This window comes from Cebidichthys violaceus, unplaced genomic scaffold (assembly GCF_023349555.1).
Source record: "Cebidichthys violaceus isolate CVI_PGR_0920_01 unplaced genomic scaffold, fCebVio1.0.p SCAF_72, whole genome shotgun sequence".
NCBI lineage: Eukaryota > Metazoa > Chordata > Actinopteri > Perciformes > Stichaeidae > Cebidichthys > Cebidichthys violaceus.
This window is the reverse complement of record NW_027176950.1, coordinates 456119-478904: the sequence shown is the minus strand read 5'-3', so window position 1 is coordinate 478904 and position 22786 is coordinate 456119. Positions and strand designations below refer to the sequence as shown.

Here is a 22786-nt window from a genome sequence, read left to right as displayed (position 1 = left end):
TGTCTCAACAGCTCAGCTTTCTAGAAGTTTGACCACAACTGTAACTCTGCTCTGCTGGTGTGTGTTTAGGAGCAAGTGGAGGCCGCCAGAAAGGGCCTTGACCAGGCCAAGGAAGAGGGCCTAAAGCTCCATGCTTCATCCGATGAGGACGGCGATGACCTTTTGTCAACGCCTGCCTCTGTGGAGCCTGCTCAGCCAGCCCGCCGTGGCCGTAAACCCAAGGACAAGGACAAGATTGTCACCTCGACGAGGACCAGTGGTCGTCTGCGCGGGGCGTCGCCCGAACCTGAGCCCGAGCCCACTAGAGAAGTGCCTGAAAGAGTCCGCTGTGGTCTGAGAGGACGAGGGGCTGCCAAAGACACTCCTACTGTGTCTACCACCCCGTCCCGCACAGACCATCACAAAACCTCATCATCAACCAAGCTTCAAGATTCCTCCAAACTTTCTCCTGCCAGAGATCACCAGACCATCAAAACCAGGACTCCGCCAAACCGCTCCCATACCAGTCCAGTGCCTTCCCCTCCTACAACCTCTCCCCCCGGAGGGAAACCACAGTGTGTTGGGGAGACTGACGGCAAGACCTCCAAAGCCTGCAGAGAGGACAAAGAGGGGGAGAACGAGAGGGGGGCGTCTGAGTCATCGCTAGAATCCAGCTGCCCGGTGGACCATCAGGCAAAAGATGATGACGGCAAAGACCACAGCGCCATGTCTCCCCCATCCACCAGCTCCCGATCTCCTCGCAAGCGTCAGTCAGCCGACGGTGAAGTCCTGCGGGGCCTGGTTGAAGACTCTCCGTCAGCCAAAGTCCTGCGGAAGCTTCCGGGGCGGCTGGTCACGGTGGTGGAGGAGAAGGAGCCGAGACGGAGGAGGCGGCGAGGAAGCGGCACTGGAGGTGGAGCTTCTTCAGAGGAGGCAACCGTGGAGGAGAACACTGCCGGATTTGTTGGCGAAACAAACAAAGACAACACATCGCCATGCCCCGACAGCAAAAGCAAAGGGGCCGTTACCAAATCTCCTCATGACCAGGACTCTACTCCTAGTCCGGCTGTGCACCCACCACCTGTCAGAAGTTATCCTCCATATTCTCCACCCCATCATTCTCCGGACATGCCCGTGCTGAGAAATCTTCCTGTGCGGCGCAGGTTGGAAACTGAATCTCGCATGGCTGCTCAGCTGGTAGAGCAACAGCAGCATCTGGGTCGAGGAAGGGGATGGAACCAGTCCAGAAAAACTGACACACCACCAGGCACTTCAACATCCACAGAGTCCAATTCTCTTGTGACACCTTTGAAAAGAAAGAGGGGCCGGCCCCCGAAGACCCCCCCTAGGTTACCTGACCCTGACAACTCAGTGGCCCCTTCCCCACTGCTTACCTCAACAAGTGAGGAAGGGAACCCCCCTCTCTCCCCAAAACGTAAGAGGGGTCGTCCTCGCAAAGACTCCACAACCACGCAAGAAACAGTCAGTGAAGGACAGAACTCTAAAAATGAGAACACCCCTACTGGTGTATCTGATACATCAAAAACTGAAGCTAGCACAGAGCCAACACCTCCGTCTCCAAACAAGTCGGAGACCCCGATAGCTGCTGTTGTCACTACAAGTCAGGCCTCCCAGTCTACCAAAGCTGAGGAAACAGACACTAAGACTGAGGTTTCAGCCCCGGCTCCAAATCCAGCTCAATCCCCCACAACAACAGATAAAGCTTCCACACCAGTCGCAGCTTCAGTGCAAGCACCCACTGCACCTGCAGCTACTGCACCTCCACCTACTGCACCTGCACCCCTTTCTGTTGCCTCCACATCAGCCTCAGCCCAATGCGTAAGTTCTGCTCCGGCTACAGCTCCAAGCGCAGACCCAGCATCAACCCAGGTGTCCTGTCCTGTTTCTACGTCTATTATCCCAGCTACCACAACTCCTTTGCCACCTGCCAGCACTGTCACAGCAACGCCTACCGGTGTACAACAGACACTTGTGGTTTCCACTGCTTCTAAAGCGCCGGTAGAACCAAAACCTTCAGTTTCTACAACTGTGAAAGCAACAGGACCACACAATACCACCACAGTTGCCACACCAGCTGCCACCAGGACATCGATTGTGTCATCTTCTGCCGTGGCTGTCAATGCAGTTCCAGCATCAGTCCCCGACACAACAATTACTTCTAATGTAATATCAAAAACAGTCAGCGTTGCACCAGCAGTCACCACTACAGTGAAATCAGTCACAACTAAAGCTACTGCTGTGAAGGATTTGCCGCAAGCCTCCGCTCTGTCATCTACAACATCTACTCCAGCTATTGTTACTTCTGTTCCGGCTTCCACCCAGAAGGTTTCAGCTACAGCTTCGCCGACCTCAACATCTTCCCCCACCACGGCAACAACTGTGACAACGACGGTAAAAACGGTCCAAGCTAGTCCAACTAGCTCGAGCACAGTTCCCACTGCAAGCCCAACCATGTCTGCTTCTACAACACCGTCGGTAACAACGGTCGCAGTATCTGCTGCAAGTACAGTTGCATCTTCTCCAAACCAAGCAAGGACTAATGTGTCAACTACCAAACCAGTCGCAACCTCACCACCAACAACAACGGCTCAACCGGCCACACATGGACAGGTATCTGCTGTTCCAGTGGCCGGCGCATCCTCAGCAGAACCTTGTGCTGTACCAACCCCAACCTGTAGTCCTTCCCCAACGACAACGTCTGTCAGTGTAACTACCACAGCCAAGGCTAAGACGGTTACAGTAACTACATCTCCTCCAGCAGAGAAAGTCCAAAAGACGATCCCTGTAGTAGCAGCAGCAGCAGCAGCAGCAGCCCCTTCCAAAGAACACACAACTTCAACTACCCCTCCGACAACCGCAGAAAAGACCGTCAAGATCTCACCTCCCGTAACAACTTCTACACCAGTTCCATTACCAACAGTCACCACAACTACACCATCCCCAGAAAAGTCCATTACAGTCGCTACAACAACCGTTGTCACCGCTACCATAGCCACCCCTGTGTCAGTAGCAGCTACCACAGCTGCCCCAACCAAAGCCGTTCCTCCGGTTTGCACCACACAAACGTCTGCAGTAATTCCCCTGCAAGTGCAAAGCTCTGCGTCCAGTGATGTGCCCGCACCAGCCCAGACAGAGGCCCTGCCCCAGATACCCACATCTGCTTCCTCTAGTGTTTCATCTGAGAAACAAACTTTAGAGCAAATGCAGAAAGTATCTGTGTCTAAAGGTGACCTGGACACGGGAACAGAAATGGAGGTAGATGCTGTCGAGGATGGCGCAAGGACTAGCAAGGAGGAGGAGGACGAGGAGGACGAGGACGACAAAAAGGAGGACTCGCATAAGTCTCAGCCTAAAAGAAGAAGGGTGGAGAGTTCCTCGGAGACCAAAGACCTAGAGTCAGGAAGGGAGGGAGCGCCGCCTGCAGCTGCCCCTCAGAAAGAAGAACCCAAGCAAGAGGAGGAGAAAACTACTGAAGATCAAAAGACTCCAATCCAGAAAAGGCCTCTTAGTCGCCAAAGTAGCCAGGAGTCAGCTCGCTCCTCTTCGTCATCGTCTGGGTGCTCCACATCGACACTCACTCGTCAAGCTCACCACAAGAGGACTTACGAGAATCGACTCCCGGCCAAGAAGAGGCGAATGGACGTCACCTCAGAAACTGGGAAGGAGGAGAAGAACGAAGAGGGCGGGGAGAAGGGAGAGGAAGGCTGCGAGAAGGAGCTTGCTTCCGCTACCTCTCGTGGAAGGCGTTCCAGGTCTTCCTGCTCCACCTCCTCGGACTCTGACAACAGTGAGAGCAGGAAGGAGCACCGGTTGACTCGCTCAGCAAAGCGCGGGCTACAAGATCACGAGAAGGAAAAGGGCAACGGCCGGCAAGGAAAGAAATCTGCGCACAGCGACAGAAATGCATCAAACAACGCCAACGCATCCACGGGTGGAGAGTCGGGCAGTGATACATCTTCTGTTAGGACCACCAGGAAGTCTGCAGGATCTCAGCCTTCACAAGACAGTAAAGCTCAGACGAACAGCGTGCCCTCGTTGCCTCCTGAGCCCGAAGTTCTGGGGAAGAGGTGCTCTGCACTCAATGCGGCAGCCAAGCTCCTAGCAATGAAAGGCAGGGTGGACACCCCCGGCCACACCCTTCGGAGAGACCTTGGTGCTAAGGCCTCCTCCTCTGACAAGAACCAAAAGCCGAAAAGCAAAAGTGTACCAGCCTCCCCTCAGAGTAACTCTGTAAATCTCACCAATAATAAAAGCGGTGGCAGCAAACCCTCAACGCCCAATCAGACAAGCCGCTCTGCCTCCCGCTCCACCAGACAGTGCCCTGGTTCTCTGGTTCCACCCATGGATTTGGAGTACAAGAGGTCTAGAGCAGAGGAAAAGGAGAGAGGGAGCAGGAAGTCGTTGAAGGGAAAGGAGGGCGAGGCCGAGGCGCAGTCCTCGTCCCGGGGCCACAGCGCCTGCAGCAGCATGAGCAGCGACGGCGAGGGCGGCGGTGGAGGACGCAGCAGCAGAAGCCGAAGCAGCAGCAGCAGCAACAGCAGCCAACGCACCCACAGCATCAGCTCTCAAAACACGGAGCACAGGGAATCCCGCGCCGCCTCCTCCGGCAGCGAGAGGGGTCGCAGCAGATCGGAGAGCAGAGACAAGCGGGGCCAGCACAGGGAGAGTCGGAGGGACAGGAGGTCCCAGAAGCTCTCGCAGGAGGTGACGAGCAGCTCGGGAGCGGAGGGGACGCCGGACAGAGTGCTGCGTAGCGTCGCCGCGCTCGCAGCGGTGCAGGCCAGGTCACCGGCCGCCAGCACCCGCTCCTCTTCTGGTCAACATCGACACAACAAGACATGAGTGCCAAAAGGGGTTAAAAAAAATAAATACAAACGGAAGCGGGAAGTGCTGTTGCAGAGCACGTTACGAGAGCATGTCACGACCTCCCCGGGTTGCTGCTTTGTGTGCACTCTTAATGAATGCAAGGAGGACTGAGTGCTGCACGAGCCAGGGACCTCCCTGCCTCTTGGGCCCTCTCCCTTATCCAATCGGAGCTGGTCCTCTCACCAGCTCGGCCATTGTCACGCTGGGGGAAGGCTCAGGGATGTCGGGTAAAAAAAAACAAACATAATAAATACAAAAAAAAATGTGGCGCCACGGTTCGTGCGTCCGCAAAACAGACCGAGAGATGGTACAGTGGATAAATTCACCACTGGGACTTTAGGGGGGACAAAGGTGCAAAGGAAAGTTAGTTCACATTATGTACTGTAATCATTAAAGACTGGAACACTCAGATCTTCTGTGTTAAGATGGGATTATACAGCGCCCTCTATTAGGGTCATAAACGAAAAGTCATCTGTGTGACGTTAAAAAGTTATGAGTGACCAGTTGTATTGTAAGTTGGAGGTTTTAGAGAGTTTGGTTTTGACAAATTTTGTCAGCTGTCCTGACTATTGTTTCTTTGTAGTCAGTTGATAAGTTATGCATATTTTATTTCTTCTTCCAGGGTATTAGGAGGAGACCAGATCTGTCAATGTGATCTTTGCTGCACTATGCTGGAGCTTGTCTTTGCTTGCCCCCCCACCTTTTTTTATTTTTGTCATGTCAGTTTCTGTTCATTGGATTCATTTTTAAATCCAGCCTTTTGCATTTCTCATTTGCACATCTGATATTGTGGCCCTCGGCTTTTTGAGTACGTTGTGGTGTAGTTCTAGGGTTTTTACATCAACTTCAGTCGATTAATTGGTTCCTGGTACCTCATGATGTATCGCTACGGTTTAAAAATGTATTAATTGAAGTTGCAAATTTGTCTTGGAACATCAAAAAAAGGTAATTCTCTCCCCCAAAAGGCAGTTCTAGTTACGGTCCACTTTGTCATGTATTTATATCAAAAAGGGGCAAGTTGTTGAAATTAAGAGTGCCTCTTTGGCCAAATGGGTTTGAACCTCAGATTGCCTTGTGAAGCACCTGAAGCACGGGTGTTGAGCTTCTCTCGTTATTAAAAAAAAAAAAAAAAAAAAAAAAAAAAAGCCAAACAAAAATAAAAACCCAGAGAATATCAAGAAAAGCACCCGGTGCATCAGTGCTACCAAATTAATGTTTTCTTTTTCACCTGTTTTTCTTTTGTCACCATCACTTCATGTAAAAAAAAAAAAACTAAATATGTGAATAAAATGACTGGTACAGTTCCAGATGACTGTAAATTGTCAATTTACTTTTGGACTTGTCGAGGTGATATTTTGGGGGGTGGGGGGGTAGTTTATGGTGATGGTCTTATTTTTGATTTGTCTCTCTCCATTTGTTGCATTCCTTTGATCCCTTGTAATTCCACATTGTTTTACTTGAACAATTAAGACAATTACAGTTGAATAAAAAGACCAAAAATTAGTTGCCATTTTTCATTGTGTTTAATCGTGGTGGAAAGAAAATATACTGTAAAAGTGTGAAGTGAAATATCTGTAACAGTTAATGATACAAGACAGAGGATAATGAAACAAGCCGGCGTTTTATTTTAAAGACAAATCAATTAAAATGAGTCACTTCCTGATTCCAAAGGACACTTTGGTGACTTCTAACAAACCGTTTTGGTTTATTCCTCTTCACACATCTGTTGTATCGTGTTCACAGGTTAGTAAACGCATCACTCGCTCCAGGATTTAAACAACGAAACAAGCGAGACACAATGTGACAAACGGTGGAAGAAAGATGGAGAGTGAATGTGTCGGACTAAACACTGCTGCGTGAATTCAAACAAATATAAACAAACTAAAAACTCTGTCCCTTCTTGACAACGTTAGTGCACGACGTCACACTCTCACATGGACATCAAGGAGAAGAATAATAAAGATTTCATAACGCGTGGCTGCAGCAGCTCATACGACAAATGTTTTAAATCATAAATACAAACTGGTAGGACAAATGAAGTCGGGCCTTTTACTGCAGTGATGAGACATAAAACGAGAGAGTGGGGCTGAACTATTTCACCGAAGAAGAATTATTTACATTTGTTCCATGTAGGCAGTTTGAAACAGCTTTAAAAAAAAAAAAAAAAAAAAAAAAGTCTTGATCACCAGCAATATACGGTTATGTACAATTATATTAGTCTATTTGCTTATAAAAGAAATACCTACTCTACTAAAATTGTTATTCTCGCCTCTAATTCCTCCAGAAACGACGACGTAACGAGAATCAACGCACAGTTTCCTGAGTACAGTACGATCAGCGCCACAGGGAGGGGGGTTCAATACTGCAGTGTGCTTTGCTCAAGGCCACTTAGTTCCTCTTTTTTATTTTATGTAGGAGGGGAAGGAGCACTGACGTAACAGTTCACAAATTGTCTTGGTTTTGCAGACCAGGAGGGGAGGGGTTTCCGTAAACCAGCAGCACTACCTCTTGAGTGGAAGTGGAAATGTAGGTGAGATTGAAGTCATTTGGGAGTAAAAAGCACATTTCTTCTTTAAAAAACAAAACAAAAGGGCCGTTGGGACGACAGGAGGGTTAGAGGAAGACGAGTGTGAGAAGCAGAGGGATGACAGCTGAATAAATTCACTGTGGGATGAACTTATTTACATGAAAGTGGATGATTTTTGTTTGGGGGGGGGGGGGGGGGGGGGGGGGTTCTCGGGGTTCTCCAGCCGACAGCTCACACTGTTTGGTGTTAGGTACCGAAGGCGGTGACCAATGAGATGATTAGGATGAGGAGGAGGATGCCCAAACAGATCGCTATCCACACCTTTTTCTGCATCGGAAGAGAGACAAAAAAAGAAAAAAGATTCATTAACCAACGAGAAAGAATTAGGAAATAATACGTCAGGGCAGGATTTGACACTTCAGACCTCCTGACAGTCTCAACAGCTAAATGTCAGGGGGTCTCTAAATTAATAAGACAATTGTGTACAGATGTTCCTCTCAGTTAAAGAGTCTGTGGCGTCTTTAAGTTGTACCTTGCGTGCTTTCAGCTGATACGTGACGGCTTTCTCTGTGTTGTCCTTGGCTTTCTCCACGTAGTTTTGCGACTGCATGACGTTGGCTTCGATCCGGTTCACCATCTCGCCCTGCGGGAGGCAGAAAGGCATCAGAATCAGACGCTCTCGAGTAACCGGAGACTTCAGACAGACTTTCGAACCCCCCGGAGCTGCTTCACCTGAGCCTCCACCTCCATGGCCAGGTACTGGAACATGTCGTGCAGGTCTCTGATGCTCCGCTCCAGCTTCAGGATCTCGTCGTGTCGGGACTCGATCTCGTTCAGAGCCTGCTTTGTGGCCTGAGCGTCGATCAGGATCTGAAGACCACAGTGAGGGTTACGCATTAGCTGCATCATCATCAGCAGAGAAAACAACCGCCAGGAGGTTTCACCTATGACCAGCGGTGGAAGAAGTACTCGGATACTAACTTTCCACCACTGTGTGTGTGACTGAGAGCACATCAAAGCCAGCAGGAGGCTTCACACTACGACTACAGACGTCAGAGGCCGCAGGACTATTACAGGATTATCTTATCTTAACTTAGAGGCTGAACATGGTTTTATTGCTCTGTTCTTACCAGCTCTTTTGTCCACATGGAGCGATTAGAGAGACGACAACAAAGCAGAGACGTCAGAATTTCATGTAAAACACTTTCTCAGTAGCGTTCACAACTACAACTAGTTGGTGGTTGATGGGGGGGGGGGGGGGGGGGGGGGGGGGCTGCAACTGTCAGTGTGTTTTTCTTCAGCAGGTAACGGTTGTGTTGTGGTTTTTCTTCTCTCATCTCACACGTACTCACATTCTGGGTGAAAACATCCGTCTGGCCGCTCTCGAGCATTGAATCCAGCTCCTCGTCCGTCACGTTGTTCCCGGCTGAAAGTGAGAAGTGCGTTAGACCACAAGTGTTGTTGTTGTTGTGAGACACTGAAAATGAAAATACAAAAAGCCGTCCTGTGAGTCTTCTGTGAAGCTTGTGTGAACGTTGAGCTGATGAAGATACAAAGATTACAACGTTCACAGATAATGAATATATTAGACAAAATAAACGCTGTAATAATATAAAATGTCTTCAAAAGGAGAAGTTGTAACCATTTATTAGATCTTTATAGAGCTGATAAATGTGACACGGTGGTTTAAAAGAGAAGTGAGTGTCGTAGAGAATGAGAGTGAGAGGGAGGAGACGACACGTGGCCGCTGTCACGAGACTCAGCGGAGGAGGAAGTGATCGACGCGGCCGTGAAGAAGACCTCAGACCACAAACCTGGAACCAGAAATCTCCGCTGTACTCACTGATCTTTAGCTGCCTCTGTATTCTCTCCACGTTGCGGTCTCTGTACTGGGACTGGATGGTGCTGCAGTGACCCATCAGCTCCACGAACTCCTTCGACAGGACGCCGTGCTGCGAGAAAGGAAACATCTCCGTCACTTTGCCGCCGTTTCTATAAAACGGAATAAGAAGCCTTCATGCAGCTGACGTCTGATGATAGAATCTGTGATATCCAACCTGGGTCCGCTGCATCCGAGTGTTTACGGGAACATATTTTCCATCGTCGTCTCCCTTCTTCGGTTCAATACCTGCAGAAAGATAATTAATAAGTAAAGAGTCACTTACACAAAAACATAAATAAACAAAGTTCAAGTCTCCTCCATCAATACTCACTCTTGAGTTTCCTCTGGATCTGAGTCGCCAATGTTTTGATCTCCTCTCGAAGAGTCTGGAGCTCTTTCTTCATACCTGACCCCAACAGGAGAACGCCACTTACAACCTGTTCCATCATATGATCAGTACTCCGACGGCCTTAAGGATCATACTTACTCTCCTCCGGCAGCGCCACCCCGAGCACCGTCTTCTGTTTGTTCTCGAGGTTCGACACCATCCCTTTGAGACTCTGCAGACCCTCATGGATTTCTTGCACCTACGATCCGTAAACAAGTTTTAAGTTTTGAAGTTCATAAGCAGAAAATTAATTTCACAAGACATTTTGTTGATCAAAACTCATCCAAACATTCTCTGGTTAGTTTCTGAATTGGGAGCAAAATGCTGCTTTCTCTGTTTTATATCATTTCATTGATTCTCTTTAAGTAGAGGACTGCTGGTGGGACCAAACAAGCAAAGTTATGATGACAACACGGGCTTTGTTTTCTTATTTCTTTACATTTTGTAACCTAAAAATTTCATATCTTTCATTTAAAAAACAACCAATATTTAAAATAACTTGTTAGTCTTAGTTCTAGATGCAACAACACAGGTTTGAAGTGAAACATGCCGTCATGATAGTGATATGATAGTATGTAGGGCTGCAACTAACAATTATTTTCACTGTCAGCTGATTATTTTCTCATTAATTTATTAATCGTTCGTAGGATTACTTTGTAACTGTTCAGGCTTTAACTCTGGAGCATTTACAGCAATATTTTTATGAATGTGCACTATCTCCCTCATCAAATAAACCAATACATAAAAGCTGCATGTTGATTGACACCATTATTAACACAAGCTTTTTTTTTTTTTACCTTTTTTAAGAAAGCATCGTTCTCCTTCTCCTCTTTGGCTGAAGAGGTTCCAGGTTTGATCACCAGAGGTTTGCCCTCCTCATCCTCATCTGAAGCCTCTGCATTCTGTCAAATATAAAGATATATATAAATAAAGATCTGTTTATGTTGAGAACACAAACAGACTGTCTCGGCCTGGCATCTCCTTTAAGGAGACATGGGCTGAACCGGAAGTTGAGAGTAGAATGTCTCTAAAATTAACTTTTAGAACCGTTAAACGTCCCACGTTGTTATTTCAAATCACGTTTACTGGTGTACTTTCTTAGTCAAAGTTGTCATAGTTGAACACTTAAGTTAGAGGCCGCTACTCGACTAGCTAACTATAAACACATTGAACAAGGCTAAGTTAGCATGCTAGCGCGCTAATGCTAACCCTGGTCGTTCACTTTGAAACTCACGTTTCCTAATTCTTTAGTTCGGTCCCGCATTTTTATTTCCAGGGGAGAAGCAGTCGGACTCTACGTCGAAATGTGGAGAGTTGTTCCCAAGCAGAGAAACTAACAACAACAACCTGTAAACTTTGATCAACTGTCATTCAACAAGTAAACTCCAAGTACAACAGCTTCTTCTTCTGGTGCTCCACTAAACATCAATGGACCACTCGTTGGCGCCCTCTGTGGCCAGATAGATAGATAGATAGATAGATAGATAGATAGATAGATAGATAGATAGATAGATAGATATATAGATAGATAGATAGATAGATAGATAGATAGATAGATAGATAGATAGATAGATAGATAGATAGATAGATAGATAGATAGATAGATAGATAGTTGTATTTATTCATTTGTGTTTCTTAAATTTTCTGAGCCTAAAATATTTATAATCACTAAGTCGAAAAACATGTTGGTACCTATGTTAGAAAGTCCCACAATATGTATAAATGTATACATATACAGTATGTGTGTGTGTATGTGTCTGAAGTTTTTGTATATTTTTATATTTATTTTTGAACTAACTGTTTGTCGATAAAATAACAAGATGGGAAAGTCTGTTTTTGTCTGATCTTGTGAATAAAACACCTGACAAATGAAGTACTTTATGAGTAGTTTTACCTTTTTTTATACCTCATAAACTAGTAACGGCGTGTATTAAAGCTGCACGTGAGCTTCACTGTCAAGTCCAGACAGCGTTGTCTTCACTGTTGCTGCTGCAGATCAAACAGAAGTGGAAGCTACGCAGGAGTTTCCTGCTTGACTCTGACAGCCACAAGAGGATGCTGTTCACCTGCACAAAGTGAATGTTCTCACCAAACATCACATCCAGCGACTGTAGTTAACGCTTTATATCTAGGACACATCTTAAAATCTGTCATCAACACTGAACTTGACGGTGAAAATTCACCTGGATGAGCAATAAAGCTTTTATGGATAATTAACAACGTCCTCATGAATATTGAGGTATACTGACATGTCCTTTTTGTGGGCTATAAATAGGCCTATTATATTACTATATGTGGGCCAATATGTCTGGCATTTGGAGTACAGGCCTTCAGATAATTAACCTGCAAAATACTAAATAATCTAGATGTTTAAAGCATTTTAAATGAATTGAGTTAGCAAAACGCATTATTTTAACCTTAAATGTGCTCAATTTCTTCATTAAATCAAGAACTATTATCAATTCAAAACAATGTAGGTTTAATAAATAATGGTTAGTATCATGGGCTTCAGAGGAACTATTCTGAGGCAGCAATTAAGTTTTTTTTATGTCTTTTGTGCAAAGCTCACAGGGTTATTAAGACCCTGCTGACCTTAAGCTGTTCTCACTCTGGTTATTAAAGAATCAATTTCTCTAATCGTTGATGTCCTCCTAAAACAAATCACTGTCCACTTGTGACCCCTCCTCAGGGAACAGCCTCAGTGTGGATGCAAGCTTTTCAATTAAAGTCAATCAATTTTCCTTTTCAGATAGTTTGAAGGGTTTTTAGACTTCTTAAGGGGTAAAAGAATATATTTTTAATTTCATTCTCATCCATTCAACCATCCTGTGATTCATGTTGGGGCCATTTTGGGGGCTCTGACAATAAATTGGAAACCATTGTGCTATGCCACCCTTAAAGTGTAAATTAAATTGCGTGGTTATTTTTTGGATATATATATATATATATATATATATATATATATATATATATATATATATATGTGTGTGTGTGTGTGTGTGTGTGTGTGTGTGTGTGTGTGTCTTGGCTCTGTTAATCACATGTCCTGTGTTCTCCTTATCCCCTTTCTGAAAACATAAAGAATTTTATATTTTATATTTTGGGTTTCATGATGGCTCCCCTTGTCTTTGCATTGATTTATCTGAACACTATTTAATGACTTTATTTTGAAAGACAGAAAAAGCAGTATTAATATCTATGAAAACAACAATATTGACAAAAATAAATAAGTGGAGTTTTAATAGCAACATCAATGCTGTATTGCTGAATTCTTCATTAAGGCGTAAAACAATGTTGAGTGATGTTTGAGTTCTAAGGAGATAGTGTGTTTATTATCCTCCTTCACTGATAATACTTAAACTAATACGTGGGTGTAATATCATTTAATCAGTTAACAATAAAAATGTGTCAAATAAAAAACAAGCAACAAATTAAAATGCATATATAGATATTTCTGTTTAATCCAGATTATGGCAATACATCAATGTAATTAATTAATGGTATTAATAAGTCAACTTTACTGCTACTGAGTCTATGATGCAACATAGTTGGAGGAACTTAAACTATAAAAAAATGGAAAAAATGGAAAAGCTGAAATCATCTTTTTTTTATTGAACAAATTGCACATTTACAGTTTCACAACTTTAATATAAAAAAAACTAAATGCACAGATTCAAACGTACATGCTAGGGGGACAACTGCAGATGATAATAAAAATAAATACATAAAAATATTAAAAAAGTAAGTAAATAATGAAAAGAAAAGGGGAAATATTTAAGGCACACAACAGGGAATGCATGCCGTTACAGTTGTTGTGTCCTCTTTGTTTGTACAGTATTTAATACATTTTATGTAAAGTTAAAAAAACACTAAAAAGGGGTCTTTGACAAATTTAAAAAAATAAAAATAATGAAAAATTATTATATAATAAATAATAAAAAGTCAATAATAATTTAGATAAGTCATAATTTTTAGAGTACTGCCTGCCAGAAAAGATGAAGCACAGTTTCCGGTTGAGCCTTGCAAAAAGTGTATATTTATAACATTTTTATTTTCTTGAAAAAATGCTTTGCAGGAAAAAACTTAACTAAACTACATTTCCCATAGTGCACCGGTTGGGGACGTCGTGTCGCCAGCGAGCTGTCAGTGTTGGGGAGGGGAGGGGGGAGAGAGGAGGAATCGGTCCAGCATCTCTGGAGCAGCGAAGCGACGCGGAGGACGGAGACACTCATCAGCTACAATGAGGAGCTTTTTTACCTCAAACACTGGATGCTTAAAAAACGTGGATGTTTAAAGGCTGACCCTCCTCGCCTGCCGTAGATCAGATCCAGACTTTATTCTTATCAATGAGATATGCGGAGTGGCTCTACCGCCCGGTGGTAACGCAGAAAAACACAAGATGAAGAAGCAGTTCAACCGAATGAGACAGCTCGCCAACCAGACTGTGGGCAGGTAAGAGCTGCATTTACGAAAACGCGTTTAATATCGCACGATATCGTGCGTTGTAATTGGCTGCGACTCAAAACAGCCACAGTAGGAATGTGTCGGCTGTGTTCGGCTGCAAGCTTTACAGTCACTCACTCGATGGAGCTGCTTTTTTTCTTGCAGCTCAGCTGGTTTGATTTGCACAAAGCATTAACTGTCAGTGGAGGTCACAGTTGCAGTGTTGAGCGTTGTGTGTGTGTGTGTGTGAGATTGATTGAGCCCAGCATGGGAGGAGCGTATATCTGCACACAGATGAGGAGGGAGCGGACATGGTACCCAAAGAGCAGGGCTGCTGCTGCTGCTGCACCCTGCTGCGGGGAGTCATGGCACAGATCACCCAGGGCCCATGTGTTTATTTTATTTTTAATCAGGGAAGTGTGTCATCATTGATGGACACAGATGTTTGATTTAAATGCAGTGGTTGGAGGACAATACAATGTGGATGTAGGATGCAAACATGGCATCCCATTCATGGAGCATAAACATGGACACGAAATTACTTATTGGTCAGAGAAAATCTGCAGAAGTATGATAGGTGAATTATTAATCTGTTTTAATGGAAGCATGGGAATAGTAATAATAAAAGGACCACGGATTGAGCCTTGAGGAACTCCAATAAATAGTGATAATATGAGTAAAAACGGAGTTTATATATGTTAATGCATCTGTATCCTTAATACAGATGCATTTTAGTGTCTTTCTCTGACCTCCTGCATGCATGCATGCATGTCAACAAAAGTATATATTGGCACATCTCTTGATTAATATTCATTATATATTTTATACAGAGTGACTTTTACTGTTCGGTGACAAGCTCATGAATGAGCTTGTCCAGGTTCTATTCAGCGCCTCGCATACTTTACCGCTCAAACGCGGCGACACTTCACGGTTGATGCATGTAGATGTGATTTAATCCTCGTAAATCCTGAGTGCACGAAGCTGCAATCAGATATTATGCAAATGAGATAATGCTTTAGATTGAGGTTTATGTGATTTACTTCTTATCAATGTGTGTCTGTTCCCCTGAGTTTGTTAATCTCTCAGCCGGGACCCGAGGCTCAGTAAATAATAGTCAAAACGAACATGACCCATTTTGGCTCCCATAGTTTAAAAAAAAAGAAGCTCTAAATGCCTCTTTTATTATATCAGGAAGTAACTTGTGTTGTTGCACCTTATTTTGAGCCTGCAGGCCGTTGTTGTTGTGAGGAATCACAGCCGAAGGTGCAGCCGCAGCTTAGTTCCCAATAGATGTTCAGTCTTTGTCAACTCCACCCTCAGCTCTTAACTGATAGTCCATGTCACATGTCAACACTGCGCCCTTGGGCAATTTGGATCAATTGTTGTTTAAGTGTTGCGCAACCTTAAAACCGAATCAAGAGGACCTGTCATATATCAGAAGACAGGTTGATTTGCAGCCGGAATAACTCGCTCCTGGGTTCGCTGCGGCGCACGCGTTGCTTAGGTGGTGTAAATGCACTACGAGCTTGTTTGTTTTTGCTTCGGGCCGACGGCGGTAAACGACGACGCTGGCACACCGAAAGGGATTCTGTGTCGAGCCATCTTGCACCTCGCTCAGACTGCAAGGCGGAGGCGCTGATACAAATCAATGAGAAAAAGGTATTACTGCAAGCTAATGCCCAGCAGAGTGGAGTTGGCAGAGGTATCAGAAATCCCCCTGGAGGACACTTACCCATTAATAAAAAATAAAAAAAATACTGGAATTGTGCCTCACTGGAGCTGGAAGGGACAAAAGCTGTAATGCACTTTAACAGATAAAACCAACCAATTATTTGTAAGTATATAAACATATAATCGTGTGTGTGTGTGTGTGTGTGTGTGTGTGTGTGTGTGTGTGTGTGTGTGTGTGTGTGTGTGTGTGTGTGTGTGTGTGCTTGTTTAATTCCCCTCATCTGAGCCGGAGCACCGGAGCCCAGTGAGGCGGAACATCCCAGTAATGAGTTCTAACCGGTATCATAAGAAGCAGAGCAGCAGGGCAATTAGTCATATTTAGAACGTAGAGACTTTAACCGCTGGCCGCTCAGGTAGTGTGTGATATTCACTCCCCGCATCACCCTGGTTCATGTTGCAGGTTCCTTATGTCCCACACATTTAAGAACAATACACAACACAAACCAAATGACAGGTGTGAGAAGTATTTAGCCCTTTGTAGGATGAACAGTGATCAGTATACTCCTCCCCTAGTCCTGATACCTGTATCAGAAATGGCTCTGGACCGGTTATCAGCGAGTCTCTGCATGCACAGATCTGATATTGCGTTACCGTATCATTTATCTGATTATGCACACTTGGTATTCTGTAAATGCCCAAATATAATGTTCATTCAGAGGTGCATCTAACTCAACTGTTTTGTTTCCCCTCCATCAAGTTTGCGGGAACATTTAAACGCTTTATCTGTTCTCTCTGCCTTTCTTTAACATCGGAGCGACATTTGGAGCTTGCAAAAATGTCCATCTGTCTTCTTTATAGCTTTCGCTCTCTGCAGGAGAAAAAACAAAACAAACCAAACAGGCAACATGAGCATCCTGAAACTAATGAAGCGTCTCCCTCCACGACGACACTGCTGCTGCCGCTGCATCGCTCCAGTTAAGGATTCAGGTCAAGAGAGGTTCAGACGCAGCGAGATTCATCTCTGGAACAGTCCGCCTGCACCAATAATCCTGCGTAATGCTGCGTAAACTGTGCGACTGAATGAAAATGTGTAACTGTGTGTGAGCACAGCAAGGTTATGGCAGTGGGGGGGGGGGGGCAGGCCTAATCCTCTTTTGGCTCTGTCACTTCTACTGCAGAGTATTTTTAACTCATCTTCTCATTCACATTTTTGTGTGTGTGTGTGTGTGTGTGTGTGTGTGTGTGTGTTGGAGATAAACGAAAAGAGGCTTGTAATTCGACTTCACGGTTTGTGGACAGAAGAGTCTCTTTAATAAAAATAAAAAAAACGTGTTTCATCCTGGAAAGCAGAAAATAGATGTTTGTCCCGGTTTGTCAATGTGAGATACAAAAACTGAAAGCATGAAAGAAATCTATTAAGGAGAGGTTGGAAAAATGGGTTTCTAATCTCCATCGACGGGCTGGGAAATTGTTTCTTTTTGTCACCGTGGAGCGTTCAGGCTGCAGGCGACAGCAACGTGTTGTTTGCATTCAACCTGAAACCGTTATCAACTGTCAAGTCTGTTAGCTTCGATGATTGAAGAGAGGCAGAACAACAGGCATGCCCCTTAATGGCTTCATTATTTTGTTTGTGTTAGTCATTTCATGCATTATTGTCTCCTACCTGTCATATATTCTGTGCTGCAGGAACAAATGGTGACTCTGATTGATGCATGAACCTTAGGCCAAAAGGACTTTTTTTGTTGCGTTTTCTCTGGTGTTGGCGTTGGGCTTTGTTGTCGCTCTGTCGGTGTCCCTTCGATAACAACCAGCCGCGGTTTGTTTGGCTTCATTCGATATTGTCACGGCAGGAGGGAGGAGGACGGGACGTGTCCCCCCGCGGTGCTCACAAACCTCTGCTCCCGTCTGTCACTCTGTTTAATCTGTCGCCGCTGCTCAGTTTGATGCTGAGATTCACGGAGGAAGGAACTCAAAATAAAGACACCGTGAAAGATATACCTCCAATTTATGTAGTTGTGTGTTTCACAACAGGTTCTTGGGCATTGATCATCAAGAGTGCTGAGCCCCGACGGGATAAAAAGCACTGAATGAGACATCAGACCTCGCTTGTGTTCATCGGTATGAACTTGACGATGTTTGTCCAACTCCAACATTGACTGCAAACAAGCAGAAAGAGTACTAAGAGTAAAGAACTCATATTTTAGTTCCATGCATTACAAGCCGACTTGGATCGATTGTGGATTTTGGAAGTCCAGACATTTGGATTCAGCCTCTGTGTCTGTTTGTGGGTTTGAGGGTCCTCATGGATGTCCTGTAATCCCCATCAGTCCCTGACCTCCTGCAGCCGGGACGTCTCTTCGTCCACTCTGCTGTCGTGACCCTGCTGACATCCCATCAGTGCTGCGCCTTCAGTGTTTTGCTCTTGAAGCGAGATTTGGGAGTATAAATACATCAGAATAGTACAAATGGCTCCATCGGGGCGGGGGACATAAATTATGTATAAACGTTACTCTACTCGACTGCCGGACCATCCGGCTGAAAGATAATGAACCCATTTGTCAAACACGGTGCTGTATGCGTGCGCTAATTCCAACAACATCCTCTGGATTTGATAATTGATTGGCCTTTATCTGGAACATGATTAGTATTCATAGCGAGGCTGCTGTTCATGCTGAATACAGTGTGAATAATGCTGTCCTGGGAGGGAAATCATTTAGTGTTAATGCTCAGGACTATAAGCCGGATGACTTCATGTTTACAGCGTGAGGTGTTGCACCTCTCGCTGATTCACACAGCGGGTGGGAGGGGTTTCTTTTATGAGCATCAGTAGAGGCATTACTGTCTGTGTGTGAAAAAGTGAAGGTGTGTGTGTGTGTGTGTGTGTGTGTGTGTGTGTGGGTGGCTCACCTACCTGTCCGAGTTGTCCTCATGAATCATGATGAGAGTCTGTTAATGAGGAGTTCTTGTAAGCAGTCGGAAGCTGACCCTCCTCCGCTAGCTTCACTGTAATTCTGAGTCTATGGGAGATGCTACAAAATTGCAACAAAATCACATGAGAGTTAGTCATCTTCTAGTTCTGCCGAGTGAAACCGATGCTTCATGTCTTAAAGCTGCATTCTCTCTAGTGTCCATCGGGGGTTGACTCCTCTGGTTGTATAGAAGTCTATGAGAAAATGACTCTACTTCTCTTTTGATTTATTCCCTCAGTAAACATTGTAAACATGAGTTTATGGTCTCAATCTCTAGTTTCAAGTCTTCTTCAATACAGCATGATGTTCATTTAGTAAATGATGGTCCATTTAGAGTCAAACAGACCATAAAGAGGAGTATGCTTTTGGGCGGGGCTACTGTGATTGACAGGTCTCTACGTCACTCCTCCACATTCCAAATATAGTCACTTCTGTTCATTGGCTGCCAAAAAACAACACGGTGATGGCCGTAATCCAAATCGCCGAACTCAAGGCTTCAAAACAGCAGTCCACGTATACAGTCTATGGGCAACACTGACATTCATAAAACTGGATCCTGTTTCAGATTTAAAGGGACAGTTCGACCCAAAATCATCAATCACTTTGAGCACCACAAGTCGAGTGTCATATAGTCCCAATATATTGGTGAGAACGCTGACATCTCCACAAAACTAGGCAACAATCTAGACTGATAAATAACAATAATAAAAGTAAGAGGATAAATATCTATTTTAGATTTTTGGGGTGAACTGTCCCTTTAATTACATAATGGGGTTTATAATCCGGTAAATCAGAAGCACTAGATTTGGGGTTTAAAAAAAAAAGAAGCATTGCTGACATGTTTTCTGGACTTGTCTGTCAATGTTCTTTGGGGTTTTTTTTTTTGGGGCTGAGACCGAGGGAGTCACTGAGGGAGATGTCACTGCCAGTGGAGCGTTATTGAAGTCACTGGAGTGTGATGATGGAGGCGCTGCTTCGGGTTGTTGCTGATCCACTGAGGAGCCGGCAGACAGACGCACAACCCCCTCAGCTCTGCTGCTGCTAGTGCTGCTCATGACAGCAGAGAAAAATAGTTTTTCTTATTTACTAAGTTTGGAAATATCCATCAACAGGATGTTTCCAAGTTGCCAGTTTACTCACTAAAATATTGAAGGAAGGAGGTGGTTTTACATCTTTAAAGCGTTATTCTTTGTCCTCATCTTTGCATATTTAAAGTTAAAGATATTCTTTTTTCAGTGGTGGAAGAAGAATTTTAAAGTAAAAGTTTAGTGTCGTGTAAAATACTTTGTGAATGTACAGTAACTTTAATGTAACTTTAAACAGGAAGTGACCACATATCTGGACTGAGGAGTGACGTAGAGACGCCGTATACGTCTCTGGTAGAGAGACCTGTCAATCACTGTGTAGCCCCTAAATCATACCCTGCTTTATGGTCTGTTTGACTCTAAATGGACCATAATTTACTAAATGAACATCATGCTGTATTGAAGAAGACTTGAAACTGGAGATTGAGACCATAAACTCATGTTTACAATGTTTACTGAGGTAATAAATCAAGAGAGAAGTAGAGTCATTTTCTCATAGACTTCTATACAACCAGAGAAGTCGCCCCCTGATGGACACTAGAGAGAATGCAGCTTTAACACATGAAGCACTGGCTTCACTTTTCAGAACCGGAGGTTTCTTCCTTATTTGAACGGGACCCCAAACTATGAACAAACTACTCAACTCAAACTACTCATGAGGCCTGGAGTGTCCACATACTTTCCATATATTGTGTATTTAACACCAACATGCATGAAGACAGACTGGCAGCATAAAAAGCAAGTTTCCCCACAAGCGTACGCGTTGATCACATGGCGTCCTGTGCCACACCCATGTTATGGGGACTACCAGGGTCCCTCAGTTCTGTCGTCGCTGACGTAAGTCAACTGATCGCCCGATGGTGCTCCACCTTTTTCCTGTGTGTCGAACACACAGCTGTCCTGGAAACATTAGCTCAGCTGTAACGGGGTCCCGCCTCACTTTAAAAACAACATACAGCCTCCGAGGACCATTAAAAACACCCGAGTGCTCCAGGGCCTGAGCAGGGCAGGAAATGACATCACACAGGGGGAATGTGTGTGTGTGTGTGTGTGTGTGTGTGTGTGTGTGTGTGTGTGTGTGTGTGTGAGGGTAACACTGCCAGAGCTCCTGCAGTATTTCTGCTGTTGTAATGGACACTAATTGGGAAGCCTGTTCTGGAAACGCCACTCAAGTGACCGCATGCTGATGCAGGCGTGCAGACGTCTCATTCAGAGCTGTCGGGTCGAGTGCAGCCGAGCCGGAAGTAACATCCTGTCGTCCACTGATGCAGACGAGGGTGCTCGTGTTGATGAGCTTCCAGTCCGCCGCCGGTGAACATTGTACTGAACTGTGATGGAGCGCAGCTTGAGGAGACGCTGTTGATCCGTTGGAGGCCGAGGTTCTCAGACGGGGACAGGTGCATGCAGGTGTTTTAAAAACAGCTGGAGGTCAGCACTTACAGAAGAGTCTGTCACTAGAATACTTGTAGAGGAAATTAAGGTACTTTAAGTTGGGCTGGGCGTTATGGACAAAATCTTCTATCAGGATACAGGTCATTTAATATCCCAACAACGATATATATCTTAAGATATAGCATCAAATAATCACATTTTAAAGCCTGTTTTTGTGTTTGACAAATGATAAGTAGAGTATTTTCTCCTTTAATTAAGAACTTTAGTGCAAAATGCTTCAAGTAAAATTGTAGAGAACAAATAAGGTAATATTTACAGCTATGCACTTCCTATGTTTATGTGCATGCGCACAAATACAGAGTGATCAGATTAATAGTCTGTCTTAGTTTGATCAAATTTTTTGTGTGTGCTTATTTTTGATCAATTAGACGACGTAATTGTGTATCAAATAACTCGATGTATGATTTCATCACAATATGATTCCTTTGAAAGATGAATAATAATAATCAGAATATGATTTATCATCATATTGAAGTATTGCAGAGTCCTAACTTTAAGACAATTAAATTGCGGCCTGATTGCAGAAAATTTCACCAAAAGTCGTACACTTTCTCTGAGCCGAATCTGATATAACACACATATTTTTACATGCAGTGTGACTTCCTGTTGAGATATCATGTGTCATCATACCTCCCATGTAAATAGTCATGAATATGTGTCACATAAATCTGCTTAGAAATCATCGAAGAAGAAACAGACGCTCCCTGTAAACCCAGAACTTGCCTGAGAATCATCACGTTTTAAAGTTTTCTTCAGTATCAAACCGATCCGGTGATAGTTGTCTGTACGTCTGTCGGTTCATTGCAAAAAGAAGCTGCTCATAGTTAATTCGCCGTACTTTTAATGGTGCCAATTTGCCAAAATGTAAACAGATATTAGCTCAAGTTGTAGCCCAAACCGAGCTGTTTTATTTCTGCCCACAGTGGCAGACCTTGGAAAGCCACTGATCTGTTTGAAGTCCTCTCTGGACCGTCTGAAATTACCGGTTGGGTTGATGGAGTGGAGAAGCCGTCCTCGTTATTTACACATTATCTCGTGGTGCCGGCCCTCTCAGAAAGAGCCAGACACATTTCATTTCCCACTCTAATGGGAGGGATGTTCTTCTTCCCTCTGCCTCAGCATATCTGTCTTCAGAGAGATCTCCTGCAGTGATGCAGCGAGTATTGTTTGCATTTTCTGGGCTTATTATTTCAATCAAACCGAGAACAATTCCACAGATAATTGAAAAGGGTGAGCGCTGCAAATATTATACAAATGACATCATCAGCTGTGGATGTAGGCATGTCCGTCCGTCCGTTCTCCTGAACACATCTTAAAGGGAAGTTCTTCAAATTTGGCGCAAATGCCCATTTGTGTTTAAGGAGGAAGTGGTCAAAAGTCACTGTGACCTCACAAAACACGCTTTTGGCTACAACTCAAGAATTCATACAGTAATTCTGACAGTTTCACACGTGTGTTTAACAGGATCAGATGATGAGGTGACGACGTTTTAGACAGATAAGG

The 22786-nt window shown here is 44.4% G+C and overlaps 3 protein-coding genes across 11 annotated transcripts in view; 2 read left to right on the top strand and 1 right to left on the bottom strand.

Annotated features, from left to right (window-relative positions):
• Positions 1 to 6369, top strand: part of srcap (Snf2-related CREBBP activator protein) — a 32616-nt gene extending 26247 nt beyond the window's left edge. For both annotated transcript variants that reach the window (XM_068736823.1, XM_068736822.1), the window contains one exon: positions 70 to 6369. In XM_068736823.1, coding sequence (XP_068592924.1) covers positions 70 to 4842 — 4773 coding nt within the window. In that variant the 3' untranslated portion in view covers positions 4843 to 6369. The remainder of the gene's footprint in view (positions 1 to 69) is intronic.
• Positions 6370 to 6468: 99 nt separating this feature from the next.
• On the bottom strand, positions 6469 to 11066 carry stx4 (syntaxin 4). The gene is made up of 10 exons (XM_068736824.1): positions 10898 to 11066; positions 10461 to 10565; positions 9763 to 9862; positions 9607 to 9681; positions 9451 to 9521; positions 9237 to 9345; positions 8746 to 8819; positions 8126 to 8263; positions 7926 to 8036; positions 6469 to 7720 (listed from the first exon to the last, which is right to left on the bottom strand). The coding sequence occupies exons 1-10, from the start codon at positions 10925 to 10927 to the stop codon at positions 7640 to 7642; spliced, it is 894 nt and encodes a 297-aa protein (XP_068592925.1). The 5' UTR covers positions 10928 to 11066; the 3' UTR covers positions 6469 to 7639.
• A 2779-nt stretch (positions 11067 to 13845) lies between these two features.
• Positions 13846 to 22786, top strand: part of LOC137891916 (rho GTPase-activating protein 44-like) — a 60884-nt gene continuing 51943 nt past the window's right edge. For all 8 annotated transcript variants that reach the window (XM_068736735.1, XM_068736742.1, XM_068736740.1 and 5 more), the window contains exon 1: positions 13846 to 14115. In XM_068736735.1, coding sequence (XP_068592836.1) covers positions 14063 to 14115 — 53 coding nt within the window. In that variant the 5' untranslated portion in view covers positions 13846 to 14062. The remainder of the gene's footprint in view (positions 14116 to 22786) is intronic.